This window comes from Populus trichocarpa, chromosome 8, assembly GCF_000002775.5.
Source record: "Populus trichocarpa isolate Nisqually-1 chromosome 8, P.trichocarpa_v4.1, whole genome shotgun sequence".
Lineage (NCBI taxonomy): Eukaryota > Viridiplantae > Streptophyta > Magnoliopsida > Malpighiales > Salicaceae > Populus > Populus trichocarpa.
The window spans coordinates 1,532,435-1,547,583 of record NC_037292.2 but is presented as its reverse complement, the minus strand read 5'-3'; the positions used below and the strand labels follow the sequence as shown (position 1 = coordinate 1,547,583).

General features: G+C 34.8%; 1 protein-coding gene across 4 annotated transcripts; it reads left to right on the top strand.

Annotated features, from left to right (window-relative positions):
- Nucleotides 1-812: 812 nt before the first annotated feature.
- On the top strand, nt 813-5,367 carry LOC18101332 (probable U3 small nucleolar RNA-associated protein 7). Of its 4 annotated transcripts, none has more exons than XM_024607714.2 (9): nt 813-952; nt 1,638-1,722; nt 1,894-1,959; nt 2,056-2,145; nt 2,438-2,570; nt 3,079-3,197; nt 3,390-3,457; nt 3,594-3,642; nt 4,055-5,367. In XM_024607714.2, exons 2-9 carry the CDS (start codon nt 1,666-1,668, stop codon nt 5,081-5,083), a joined length of 1,611 nt encoding a protein of 536 aa, XP_024463482.2. In that variant the 5' UTR covers nt 813-952; nt 1,638-1,665; the 3' UTR covers nt 5,084-5,367. The 4 variants fall into 4 exon arrangements, with proteins under 4 accessions (XP_024463482.2, XP_006379498.3, XP_024463480.2 ...); XM_006379436.3 differs by having other exon boundaries at nt 832-1,284; XM_024607712.2 differs by having other exon boundaries at nt 863-1,105.
- The last annotated feature ends 9,782 nt before the right edge of the window (nt 5,368-15,149 follow it).

The window sequence follows — 15,149 nt, the reverse complement described above, 5'->3', positions numbered from 1 at the left end:
ACAAATAATTAATCCAATGACCTTTACATTTGAGAGTTGACCGAATAACAGCTATATGATAAATGTGGTTGATGGAGGAAATAAGATGCTAACACAGGCAAGTGCATAAACCGTAGTGAAAAAAAAACAAAAACGAGATGTATTGCACAGCTTGCGTCAAGGATTTTTGCATGCATTATGTTAAATATCAAACAAAACCCATTTCAATCCGAAGGATATTAATTTATATAAATATCATATTGATGCATTTTCTTAATAAAATAAATCCATCCAAACTCATGATTTTTATACAAGTGTCCTTTCACTTTTTTAAATTATTTTTCCAGTGATAATCTTTTGAAATTAAATGCTATATAAAGTATTTTAAATAAGTATTTTATCAATAAACTTTGAGAAAGTTTTATTTTTAAATAGTTTGGAGATTGATTCAGTTTAAATTTAAATGATTTGATAAATTAATTTATATTTAAATTAATTTAACTAAACTGGAATAAAATATAAATTTTATATATTTTTTAAATTTTATTTAAAACAATGAAACTTTTATGGCAAAAAAAAACTTTTCTTCTTGCAACCAAACCCACGATAATTTTTCAATTTCATCTTTACCATCAATAAAATTATCCTCAAATACCTCACCTTACACCACGGCAACTAGACAAATTAGTACAATAAAATAAATAAATAAATAAATCTCCATTTTTTACTGGGCTCGCAGGCTTATAAAAGTATTTTACATCTTGAGCTGGGCTCAATGAGCAAACCAGAGCAGGAGGCCCAAATAAGCACAGTAAACAGCTCAATAAATGGCCCAAGAAAGCAAAGAAAAGCCCAGAATTATTTTATTTTGGTTCTTACAAATTTCAAAACTCAGCCAAACTGAACACTGCAAAAACCCTAAAAAACTTCCGTCACAGCAGATCAAGCATCGACTCAGGCATAGACAAACACTGTAATTTTCTTAAACTTTGTTACCAGCAAGAAAACAATACTAAACTTCAACCATAAAGAGATTTTCATTTGCTTTCTTTTAACAAAAAACCTAAAAACATCTCCACTCCAAGTTGTCTCTGCTACTCTTGAAAGAACACAGTAATACACACAGGCATTAAAACTAACCCTGACATCCGTTTGTTCATTAACTTATGCCAATAACTTGTATGTTTCTTGTCTTGTTTTATACCTGTTTGCAAAACTTGGGTTTTGTGTGATGTGTTATACAAGTTGTACAACTCTTGTCTGACAAGAAGTTAGCGCAAATTCAGCATAAAGTTTATTTCTTAGGCAAGTATTGTTTAACTTTTTGAGTACCCTTTTGTTGTATTTTTTTTTTTGAGAAAATTTGAGACAGTCATCCAATTAGTTGTGTCTGCTGTTTAGCTCATCTGCGTTTTATCTATGTAGTTTTTATTCTGTGAATTTTTTTGCTTTCAAGTTCCGAAGTTTTGAAATTGAAGGTTTTAATGAGGATTTTTTTTTGGATCAATTAAGTAGAAAATTATGGGTTCGCTTGTTCTTTGTATGCTTGTTTGATTTTGAATTCATGCAATTTGCTAGATGGTTTTTTTGGCAATTTTGGTAAATACATGATTAATGAATAATGAGGGGTTTTATTGGTAATTATCTTTATCCTGCAGTTTAGGCACATAAATTCTAAGTGGCCAGATGGGTGCGAAACAAGAAAATGGTGATCCTGAGAATATTTTACCTCCTATTGAGCAGGTAATTCGATTCTTTGATTTACAAGGAAATGACCTTGCTTTGGATGTAGAAAAAGGTTGTTTGTAATGTGATTATTCGACTTTATTGTTACTTGATGATCATCATAAACATTATTTGCTGCACATGTTTGTTAAAGGCAATAGGATGATAGTGGCTAGTTTTTGTTTGCAGGAATTGTCTCACGAGTTGGATACGAAAGTAAAGAAGTATCTTAGAGGAGAAGGGGCTAATTTGGAGGTCAGAAATTGGTGTCCAACATTTCCAGTCGAAGAACTTTTATTTCTTTGGAGGAGTTTTTTTATTGCATTTTGATTTAATTCTCTCCATCTGCAGGTTTTAAAAGACAAAAAGCTTAAGGGTCAACTTTCTGTTAGGGAAGATTTATATGGAATATCTGCAAAAGCTGCTGCCAAGGCTGAAAAGGTGGATAATAGCAAATCCTCTCCCTTTTTTCTTTGTTTTTTTTTTTTCACTTCTCTAGTTCTAAAAAAATTAAAGGGAAAATCTCTTTCATGAGTAATGTTTTGTGAGTTACATATTAATGGGGACTATCTTTGTTTTTTCAATTGATTTATGTGTGGTCTGAGATACTAATTTTGTATAGTTCCATGTCTACTAGATTTTGCTTGTCATTCCTCCCACTGTTTTCTGGCAGAAAATATACAAAGCATTTCACTCGTTTGAATACTTTATAACATGTGTTCTTTTTAATCAGTGGCTTATGCCAAGCAAGGGAGGCTATCTGGAGGCTGAGGGTATAGAGAAGACATGGAGGATCAAACAGGACGCAATCAATCATGAAGTTGATATCTCAAGCGCAAAGAATCAATATGATATAGTCTTGCCAGGTTCTTGTCTGCTGTGTGATTCCTTTCTAATGGGTTTTTTGCAATCAAAATGTTTTTTAGCCAGAATGTTTACAAAGACAATTTTGTAGCCATTTTCCAGGTTCTCTTCTTGAATAACTTAGCAATGCATGTTGTTTGGGTTTGAGTCTGTCATTTCCCATATCAATTTTGATTTACCTGAGAAAACAAGCAGAGAGAAATGCTGAACATCATGGATCTGTTTTACTAAATATTTTTTGGGAAAACATTGCATATATATTCTTATCTATGTTGTGCTAGGCCTTTCTCATGAACTATAAAATAGCCTGAAACTATGCTTATTCCAGGAGTGCAAAATTACGTTTCTAAATTCATGAACATCTTTGCCTCCTTAATTAAGTCTGCTTCAAAAAAAAAAAAAAAAACTTTTTCTTTAACTGTAATGCTATGTCATAATCTTGCCTGGATGTAATCCTTTGGCTAATGGCCTGAGGAAACTTCTGAGGCCTTTTTTCACTGAAATGTGCAGATTTTGGTCCATACACTCTGGATTTCACCTCAAGTGGTCGATACATGGCAGCTGCTGGTCGCAAGGGCCACTTGGCGGTTGTTGACATGAAGAACATGAGCTTAATAAAAGAGATGCAGGTATGTCCTGGGGTTGCCAGGTTGATCTGACCCTTACTGAGACGCGACTGGGTTCTAGTTGAGACCTTTTATATAAATTGACAAAATGGATATTTATATGCCAGCATTACTTTGCATCTTTTACTGGCATTTATCTTTACCAGGCCTTTACTGGAAATTAGACTGATGTACTAATTAATTTTATTCTTTCAGGTTAGAGAAACAGTGCGAGATATCGTGTTTTTGCACAATGAGCTGTTCTTTGCTGCTGCCCAGAAAAAGTATGGCTTTTTCCCAGAAAATAGATAAAAGAACATATAGTGTGACTACTTGCCTGAACAAATGTGAACGTTGTAGTATACTTTTGGTCAATTTTTTGTGTAGCTCTTTATAGCTAATAATTTCGAGTTATGATAGGTACCCGTACATTTATAACAGAGATGGTGTCGAACTTCATTGTTTAAAGGTCAGTGCATTGTCTATTGATGAATTTTATATTGCTTTAAGCTGCAGCAAGACCTTTTCATTTATTGGGAACCTTATAAAATACAAGTTTGCAGTATCTTTCTTGTGTATAAATGAACTTGAATGATTTTTCTTCTCAGTTATAAAGTATTAGGCCTACTTTCTGTAAACCAGTTCCTAAACTAATTTATTTTGCTTGCATTGGCTGTCTTTGCACTGTCACAAGATTGTTCTCCATCCTGCAACACAGTACGTTTCCTTTGAATTTCATTGCTCATTGTACTGCATGGCTATAGACTTCTTGATGTTTGATGCAAATTTCAAGTTTAATTCATTGTTACTTTCCACCATGCCAAATGTTTATATGAATACAGAAGTATGGGATTAAGTTGCGTTATTTTGGTGGCTTACAGGAACATGGTGCGGTGACAAGGCTTCAGTTTTTGAAAAACCACTTTCTTTTGGTGTCAATAAACAAATTTGGGCAGCTGCGATACCAAGATGTTACAATGGGTGAGATGATAAGCAATTTCCGGACAGGTTTAGGCCGTACTGATGTGATGCTGGTCAACCCTCTCAACGGGGTTGTTGCTTTGGGTCATTCAGGTGGTACAGTAAGCATGTGGAAGCCCACCAGTGCGGTTCCCCTTGTCAAGATGCTGTGTCATCCTGGACCTATCACAGCAATGGCATTTCATCCTAATGGCAATCTCATGGCCACTTCTGGAAAAGAAAAGAAAATTAAGATTTGGGACTTGAGGAAATTCGAGGTTCTCCAAATTATACCAGGCCATGCAAAAACCTTAGACTTCAGTCAAAAAGGTTTACTAGCTGCTGGAACTGGATCGTATGTTCAGATTCTAGGAGATTTCTCAGGATCACGGATCTATAGTAGATATATGGGACATTCCATTGTGAAAGGTTACCAGATAGGGAAAGTGGCATTTCGACCATATGAAGATGTTCTAGGTATAGGGCACTCCATGGGATGGTCTTCAATTCTTATCCCAGGTTCAGGGGAACCAAACTTCGACACATGGTTAGCAAACCCATTTGAAACATCTAAACAACGAAGAGAGAAGGAAATCCACTCTCTTCTTGACAAGCTCCCACCCGAGACCATCATGCTGGACCCTTCAAAGATCGGTACAGTGAAGTCGGCAAAGAAGAAAGATAAACCAACAAAGAAGGAGAAGGAGGCGGAGATGGAAGCTGTTGTTGAAGCAGCAAAGGGAACTGCCATTAGGAAGAAAACAAAGGGGAAAAATAAGCCAAGCAAAATAGCGGTAAAGAAAAAGAAGATTGTTGAAACAGCCAAGAGACCTTTCTTGGAGAAACAAATGGAGGAAGAAAACGTGGCTAAGAAGAAGCAGAAAATCAGTGAGGAAATTTCATTACCTACGGCTTTGCAAAGATTTGCCCGTAAGAAAGCAACGGCATGATTGTACTTTATTAGCTGCTCATTCAGAACCCCTCTCAAGCTACTGTGTTTCCCCCACTTTTTTTTTTTTTCCCCTTCCTCCAAATTTTGTCATACCATTAGTTAGGGGTGTCACGGTCAAAAACCAAACCAAACTGGCAGTTGTAATTTCTGAAAAATTTGACCCAGACTGAACCAAAAACTGGTTCAAACCAAACTGGTTTGGTTCGGTCAAGGTTGGTTTTTTTGCTTTGACCTCAGACAAAGTTACACCAGTACAGTATAGGGAGAAGATAACTTGGTCTAGTACAAGGAATGCAGAGGGAAAAGATACCAACAAGAAAACAAAAATTGCATATAACTTGGAAATTCCCGTTTCAAACAACATTTCAAGAAAGAAAAAGTGAAAAAAATCCCAGAAATAAAAGCGAATTCCAGCTTCTGGTTCTTAAGAATGGTCAGTCAAGTAACGAAGTTTCTTGATTGGAAATGAAAAGGCAAGCCACGCGTTTTGCTGGTATGAGGATTTGACAAGTAATAGATGTCCTGTCCTGTGATGAGGAAGCACGTCAAGGCTTATGTCTGGTATTGTGGTTTAATTTATTTTTTTTTTACTTTAAATAAGTTAAAAATAAATTTTAAAAAATATAAAAATATTATTTTAATACATATTTAAGAAAATTGTGGTTTAATTTTGTTTTTAATTTTTATTTACTTTAAATAAGTTAAAATGAATTTTAAAAAATATAAAAATATTATTTTAGTACATATTTAAAAAAAATTTAGTTTAAAGTTATTAATAGACCAAACTGGTTTTAGTAACAACATCTATCAAAGAAAGGGAGAGTAACTTGTCTATACAAAATTCAAGAGGACTTATGATGTAGCCAGGCTGAATTCACAATGACGACGACACCCATAATTAGGTTAGCTGTGAATCACAGGAGAGAAAGAAAGAGGGTAGGGGCCCTAGGGGGAGGTGCAGTTGAAACAAAACTGCAAAGGGAAAAAAATGTTTTAGGATTAAGTTAAGTTTCTATTTGTTTTTTTTTTTTGTCTTGTCAAATGGTTCAATTATTTTCAGCTTCCTGAAATCAAAACCGAACTACATCAAGTAATTTTTCTAGTTTTTAAATAAGTTTTTTCAGTTCTTTTTCTTGATTTGTTTTTTTCAGTTTTTTTTCTTTGTTGATTGGTTTCTTGAATACCCCTATCATTAGTTAAAAATATATCATGTTTTATTATCACTAGAAAAGTATTCTGAAATTTTGGTGGTTGCATTATTTTGTATCATCGAAACTTGGGTTAACATGGGCTATTGTATGTTCCTCTCTTTGGATCATACGACATGTTATAGTGTGAAGTTTGATTGATACTCTTTAAGAAGAAGAGGTTTCACTTCAACCTGTATCTGTGGATTACTGCTGTGCTCTTTGTCCTGTCATGTATGGGAGTGCAGCTAGCTTTTCTCTTCTTGATTATACATCAGAACTGAAGATAATTGTATACCTATTTCAGTCAGTAAACATTCGCAGTAGAATATGGATTTTTCGAGGTTCTTAACCCTTTGCGTAAAAGGCTCTTACTTAGCATTTGCTCTTTCAGCTTTCTGTAGGTTCTGTTAGTTTTCCCACAGGAGGATGAATAAATGGCTTGTCCTTTCGATTACGCACAGGACGGCCTCGTGGAGGGCAGATGATAATGGCATCAACTTAAGAAAGGTACCTTTAGGCTTCCCATGCCTGAAAAGCAAAATCACCACTACCCTTTTTACCAGGAAAAATAAAAAACAAAGGAATCATGGCACTCTTATCCTTCACTCCTAGCTGGAGCTTACGGTCTCGTTCTGACTTTTGATACTGTCACTCAGCGAAACCTGATTCAACAAAGTCTCAGCAGAAAATTAGCTCATATAATTTCAGGCTCGCTTTTTGCTGCTTGTTGGTCAATTTTCAGGCATGAATAAATCTTTGATGGGATTTATTTGATTTTGCTGTTTTTTGGCCAATTTTCAGGCACCAATCCTTAGAGGGATTCTTTAAAAACCTCCAGAAAATTTAATCTTGGTATTATCTTGTGATTTGAATTTTGAGTTTTTCTTGTTTTAACGGCCTGTACCTCAGCTTTTCATAATGTTTGATCCTAGAATAGCACAACAACACAGGCTCGCTACTTTGCTCCTGAGGTACCTCTCGTGAATTGCTTGAGGCTGGTTATACATGGCTTCTCTTTGGTTACTAATGAAGGGCTCATTAAATCTGTCACTCGAGAAGGAGATCCACAGTAAATCCTCTCATTATCTCATTGTTTTCTTGTGGCTGTAATTTTACCCCTCATCGTTTGAGCAAGTAAAGCTCATCTTATGCTGTTTTTTTTCTCTTTGCAGGGAGTTGCTAAGATGACCTCTGTATTATGCTGACATTGATCTTATGTGCCATTGTTTTCTGGCCAGTCTCCAACTGGGGTGATCTCAATGGCTATGGTGCGTGGTGGGGATGACAACGTAGATTATTGTGGAGTCCCTGCCGACAGTAGATGACAACGTACTTATTGCCTTTGTTGGCCCGTTATCAAGAAACACTTTAGGTACATCATGAAATAAAACTCAAAATTATAAGCTTAGAAAAACTCAGATGCATTATAAAAAGGCCCAAAAAACTAATTAAATAGACATGTATCTAACTGGTTTTTAAATAAAAAAACAAATGAAATTAGTTGATTTGAACTGGTTGGTTGATTCAATTCATAATTTTAAAAAATATAAATTTTAGTTTGGTCAGTTTTTTTACCCAAAACCGAAAATAATCTCTCTGGAAGACAATAATTGGCTGCTTGTCTGTTAACTGGTCTCGATACTAGTTTGAATCTGAGCTTCTAAATGTTTAGCCTGAGAGATGCCTCTTGCCCCATGGTCCAGCACTGGGATGTGATCTGCATATAGCAAATCACTATTATTGGTCTAGAAAATGGGCCTGCAAGGCTGCAACTGATCAGATTTGAGCCTTTAATTGTGATTCCAGTGCTGTTAATTTTGAGAGACGGCTCTGATTGCCTCTTGGCACAATGCTACCTCTTCAATATCTCTATCTGCGCACAGCAAGGAGGGAATAAGAGTATCGAATGAGCGCAGTCCGACTGAATTGGTCGAAAGAAGCTCGAAGGACCATTTGGAACGTGCTTTGGCAATTGCATCACATCAACTATGTGATGTTGGTGTTTTTTTAAAAATATATCTGTACTTAAAAACATTAAATTCGATGGTTTATAGGGTTTTCTTTTGTGTTTTTGACATACCATGTTAAAATACACGTAAAGTTTGATGATTTTCGGTACAAATATATTTTTAAAAATATATATGATCATGAAATATTATTACTTTTTTATTGATATCTCGTGGAGATACACATCTTTGTTTAAAAATTAATTTTTTTTAATATTTTTTTTTTATTTTAAATTTATGTTTTTTGATATTATTATATCTTTTTAATGTATTAATGTTAAAAATAAATTTTAAAAAATAAAAAAATATTATCTTAATATATTTTTAAATAAAAATATAAAAAACAATCACTAATACAATACTAACACTAAGTAAGCTCCAAGTAGATAGTGCTGGATAAGATATACACACAATTAAGAATAAAAAATCATCCCATCAAGTAGATGGGATGAAAAACTATTCATGAAAAGAGAAAAAATCTATACAAATAAATTTGTGATTTCTTTTCCCTGTTAGGGATTCAGATGACCTTCTGAACTTGGTTGTATACAACTGACGACTTCTTCTTCTTCTTCTTCTTCTTCTTCTTCTTCTTCTTCTTCTTCTTCTTATCAATTACAATGAATTGAAGTACCGGAGGACAAACCGGTACAGAGTGGAATAGGATTTTACTCGATTTTACCTGGGCAAAGAGCATTAGGGGGAGTTCTACATGGTGATAATAGCATTTCTGGTGATATAAAGAACTGTACTGCAATATCATATATTTTAGCATATAATAAACCCACATCATGAATAAACAATATTTTGATTCAAAACCATTGAAATTTAAAAATAATCCAAAACCTATTAATTAAATTCTATGTTGACTTTAACAAAGGCAATTAACTATGAAAAATAATTAATTATCCATATTCAAGTTCCATACGGCCTAGATAGGGCAGCCAAAAACCATCAATATCTATCTACAAGACAAGGAAATATTTAGGTTATAAATGTCATAGTGACCGTCATTATATATATAAAAAGACCAACTCCACTTCGGATTTCTTTTAAATTATCCAAGATAGACTACCTCCCTTTCATAGTCGAGCAACCAACAGGTTTTTGATGGGGCAATTATATATGGAGATGCTTTAAATCCTAATTTTGACCGACCGCCGACGAGCATATATTTTTAGTCGTAGCTCTAATTAAAAGAATTACTTTTGACGACCTAAACGTTGTAAAATACCTTTTTATGTATATTTATTGCTAAAGCAGCCAGTAAATGACTGTAGGTGAGCTGCCAAGCAAAATCCATTCTTAGCGCTTAGCATTGACTATCGAGGGAAGCAAAAGAAAATTCGGCAGTTGACGTCTACTCAACCTAGTGACCAGAAAAGGTGTTGGTGATGCCCACAATAAGCAAAAGAAACAATTTCATTCATTTCTTTATCAGTCGTCAATAAGTCCAGTCAATTAGGATCATGTGACTCCAGGGACGGAGCCGAGGAGGCTGGCAGGAGACCCGTAAAAAACAAAGTTTATTTATTTTTAATAATTTAAAATCTTAGAATCAAAACTTAGTCCGAGGAGGCTCTGTCCCTGCATGTGATGACTTAAACCCTGTTTAACAGTGCCACTAACAATATTTGTAGTCATTTGTGCTTCCGATAGGTTAAGCTATGTCCGCATATGTACGAAGCAAGTTATTAAACCCGACATGATTTAACGAGTCATCCAGGCTTTTTGTTCGAAGCAATGCACAGAACGACAGCCGCTCGCAATATTCTTGATGATCAGCTTAGATACATTTTTAAAAATTTATTTTTTAAAAAAATAATTTTTTTATATTTTTAAATTATTTTGATGTCGTAATATAAAAAAATAATTTTAAAAAAATAAAAAATATATTATTTTAATATATTTTTAAACAAAAAATATTTTTTTCACTTAATGTATTATATTCAATTATAATATCATTCATCATTTCCGTCGTGTTAACCTAGTCAGTGAGTTCTAGTTGCTGCGCAGAGCTATATCTTCGAAGCACCACGAGGAAAGCTGCTGTAGAATCTCCAAATCGATCGGTTGATTGAAGGGACTATAGAGGCATGCATGCCGCCATTGCCCTCCATAGAGATAGCGTTTGGATAATTCATCACATGACTACAATAATAACAATCAAAGCTCTGACTGCGGTCGGCTATATAAATCATTTTGCGTCGAGAAAGTTGTGAATGAATCTTTATTTTATAGAGAGCAAAATACAACACCGATCCTTCATCCAGGGATAGTGACTAGCTGGAGACAAAGGGTTCTGTCTCCGATATAAGAAGGAAGGGTTCTTTAAATTAGTTTAATTATACGTTAATTCAAATTAAATTTCATTTAAAATTTTTTTAATAGTATATATTCACATCCATCTTATATATTTAAGAGAATAAATTCCCTAATATAATACCTTCAAATTAAAATTTACAAAAATTAAAAAAAATCTTCCTGAGAAGTTTCGAATTTTGTTTAAAAACATTATTAATATATATCTCACATCGATCTTGTATATATAAAAAAGAATAAATTTCTTATATAATAGCTTCAAATAAAAAATTTATAATTTTTTTAAAGAAAATCTTCCTAAGAAGTTTCGTTATTGTTTTTTCTTTTTCCTTTTATTTTCTTCCCGCTTCCACACGTCTCTCGACAATTCCATGTCTCGCCTAATTTTAGATTAATTTCTAATTGGCAACTGTTTTTCCAATACAGAAACCCCACACGCCCGATTCCTTTATTAATTTATAGTTCTCCATGGAATGTTCAAGATGCCTCCAACCTTGAACTTTGCTTTTCTCGGCCCAGAACAAGTGAAAATTCACCTGAATTCCAGTCAAAATTGTATATTGCACAATATATTAAAATGGCTCAGTATTTCTATTACTGTTTACATAGACACAAAGCACTATGAATTGAAGCAGTGTAATGACAACTCAACTCTTGACACAAAGAGTTGCAAGGGCGGCGGGGAAAGGGTGAGATTGTCTTTTTGATGGAGTGCATTTTGCCTTGAAGGGATGGTTGGGAAGAAAATTACCAGCACAAGTTTTGGTGGGGCTGCAAGCCATGGGGAGCGGACACTTGGCGTTGGCGCTACCCACGCAAGGACACCTGATGCTTGGGCTACCCGACCCTTACAGGGGTAGACCCGAGCGCCACATGGTGCATGGGCGGGCCTGCCCTTGCGCGGGGATGACCCAGGCGCTCAGGTGGCTTCAATGCGCGGGGCAGACCCAAGTGCCACCTGGCGCTTGGGTCTTAGCAAAGGCCTGATTAGCTATGGCAGCCTCAATGCCACGTGTCGCTAGGGCAGACCCGAGCGCCACGTGACGCTTAGGTCGCTCCAATGCACGAGGCAAACCCAAGCGCTACCTAGCGCTTGGGTCTAGGCAAAGGCCCGATTGGCTATGACAGTCCTAACGCGACGTGGTGCTAGGGTTGCTCAAGTGCCACGTGGTGTAAGGGCAACACAAGCGCCAGGTTTCCACTTTTCATTGTTATTATAATATTATTACTTATTAATATATATCTCACATCGATCTTGTAAGATCCTACATCGGAAGCGAGCGTCCAGAGCCAGGGCCTTATAAGTGCATGCTCACCTTGACTAGTAAGACACGTTTTGGAGCCATACGTGGCTGCCAAGAACAAACCCGTGAGGGGGACCTGGGTGGAAGCTCTGGACATGGGTGGACTGGGAGGTCCAAAGCGGACAATATCTTGCTAGTGGGGTGGGGTGTTACATTTGGTATCAGAGCCGAGAATGTCTCGTCTTAAGGTGGGGGGATTGTAAAATCCCACATCGGAAGCGAGCGTCCAGAGCCAGGGCCTTATAAGTGCATGCTCACCTTGACTAGTAAGACGCGTTTTGGGGTCATGCGTGGCTGCCAATAACAAACTCGTGAGGGGGACCTGGGTGGAAGCCCTGGACATGGGTGGACTGGGAGGCCCAAAGCGGACAATATCTTTTTTTTTTAGTTTAACGTGGGTGTCCGGGCCAGCTTGCGCGCACCTCGACTAATCCCACGGGCCCTGAAGTTAACGACCATGTAAGCCTCCAGTGACCATCATATGAGCAACCACAGGGCTCGAACCTGAGACCACAGAGGGAGCAAACCTCTTGGTCCCGGGCTCTTACCACTGGGCCACCACCTAGATGGTTAAGCGGACAATATCTTACTAGTGGGATGAGGTGTTACAAATCTTGTATATATTAGAAAGAATAAATTCCTTATATAATAGCTTCAAATAAAAAAATTATAATTTCTTTAAAGAAAATCTTCCTAAGAAGTTTCGTTATTGTTTTTTCCTTTTCCTTTTACTTTCTTCCTGCTTCCACACGTACGTCTCTCGACAATTCCATGTCTCGCCTAATTTTAGATTAATTTCTATTTGGCAACTGTTATTCCAATACAGAAACCCCACACGCCCGATTCCTTTACTAATTTATAGTTCTCCATGGAATGTTCAAGATGCCTCCAACCTTGAACTTTGCTTTTCTTGGCCCAGAACAAGTGAAAATTCCAGTCAAAATTGTATATGATCAGCATTTACAATCCAAGCCTGCCGAATGCACTCTGAATTCAAACATCCCACGGAATATGCTTTATATAGAACAAAAAATTAAAAAAAAATTACTTTAAATAAATTTGTTTGCAGCAAAGATCTTGAACATAAGTTTAATTCACAACTAGAAGATTCATTTTCAGAGGAATGTTTCAAGGTATACTCTAAGAAATAATGATTTAACGATGATTTCTTATTCTGACAATATTCATTTAGAAAAGATTTGTCTAAACCCCTTCACGAGGTTAAGTTTTCTTCTTTTTTTCCCCCTTAACAAGTCAAAATTCTTACGTTTGGCATGATTGCCTGATTGTTCCAACTTTGAAGAAGTATAAGGCCTTCCATCCATGATCCAACAGGATTAATTTATAGTCCCCCAGGCAGGCCCCACCCTCGAAGAGACCTCCCCGAGGACCCCGACCTAACCTTTTTTTTGTTCTTTTTTTTGGAAACCTCGGCATGATGATTCGAGAGGCCAGAGCCACTTCCATTCAATAGTTAAATCCTTTTTATTGTTGTATAGAAGAGGAGTAGTTGTTATTTAAAAGAAAAGAATTCTGATATTGGAACCAAACCCAATACGATGGCAATATCTCGGATAAAGCTAGCTGTCGATGAAAAATATAATTCAACATTGCTCTCATAGAATTACGAGTTGATGGCTCAATGCAATGTCTTGTACGTGCTAGTCCTGGGAGGCTTTTTTTGGGTGATATTTTCTGATGCTTATCATTGAATTACGAGTATCTTTATTATTTATTAATTCATAAGAGATAAATAGATATTAAAAGATAAAGAAAAAATATTTTTGAAAATATTATAATTTCCTCTAAAAATACAAAGATAGGTTGTGATGCAGCATAAGCTTAAAATAACAACAAATAAAAAAAAACATAATAATTTTAATGAGCAAAAGGAATTGATGATATGAACCCCAAGTTCGCAGGTTTTATCTTCTCATGAATAATAATTCTTCAAGAAGTTTACAAATCATTAAATAAATTAGAAATTCCACCTCAACTAGAAAACAAAATAAAAATATAAAATTTCAAAAGAAATAAATATAAAATTCAAAAATAATAAAAAAAATCACAAAAACTATTAAAACAAGGATTTCAGGAAACATTTTCAAAATCCAAAGATCAAACAAATCCAAAGATCAAACAATTGAAGTAAAGATTTCATGCTATTATAATAAAAACAACTTTCAAAAACTATTGTAAAAATTTTAGCATGATTTGATTTAATGATCGAATTAAAAAGTTATGGTTCTTTTAAAATATTATTTTGATTTGACAATGATTAATTATTTTTTAATTATATATATATATATATATTGTCCGCTGACTTTTGCCCTGTAGCGTTGTTGCGAACACGAAGGGATGAGATGCCACTGTGGCAATCATGGAGAGAATAATCCACTAGGATTAAATTAAATTGCCTCTTTAATTTGGTGATTGGAAGATTAGCTGGACACATTATTTATTGACTATAATTATTTTATGACACCATAAATTAGGAATTTTAGTCCGAAATAAATTTTTAGGGGGGAGGGGGGATTTTGTAAGTTTTTTTTAGAGTTAAAAACCTAATTTGTTAAAGAAAAAGCTGGAAATAAAAAAATTGTAGGGTCCGGTACCTGCCAGCCCATTAATTCCGCCCCTGCCCATATTATAATAAATTTAATAGATTTTTGTATGAATGTGATTAGATTTATGATTTTTCTATCATGTAATTAAATAATTTAATACTTAAAAGATAGGTCACTCCCGGTCTTATCCATCACATCCAGAATACTTCATTGGCTGATTAAAATATTTCAATACCTAAAAGCTGGTACCTTTATAGATTTCTTTTATTTATTTATTCATTTGAGATATACTTTGTTTATTTATTTATCGGTCATTTCTTTGAGGGGAAAGATGTTGATAGTTGGTTGTTTTTGTGTTTTAATTTTTTTAAAAAATATTTATTATTATTTTAATTATTTTAACATGTTTGTGTTAAAAATAAATTTTAAAAAATAAAAATATATTATTTCAAATTATTTCTAAATACTTTTTTTTTACATGTATTGCCGAGGTGTGTTATGAAAATTGGTTAATTATGTTAGATTTGTTATTTTTACTGGTGATGTTTGATTAATTGAGGATTTTTTTTTTACTTATAATATGATTATTTGAGCTGTTTATTTCATTCATTCAAAACCTTTATTTATATATAAAAAATATATTACCAGATAAGCTTACATGTTAATTAGACTAAA

Excerpts from the sequence above, each read along its gene's own strand:
- LOC18101332 (XM_024607714.2), top strand. The coding sequence starts at position 1,666 with ATGGGTGCGAAACAAGAAAATGGTGATCCTGAGAATATTTTACCTCCT. Across the intron at positions 2,146-2,437 it reads CTGCTGCCAAGGCTGAAAAG|TGGCTTATGCCAAGCAAGGG; the intron begins GTGGATAATAGC and ends CTTTTTAATCAG. Across the intron at positions 2,571-3,078 it reads ATATGATATAGTCTTGCCAG|ATTTTGGTCCATACACTCTG; the intron begins GTTCTTGTCTGC and ends TGAAATGTGCAG.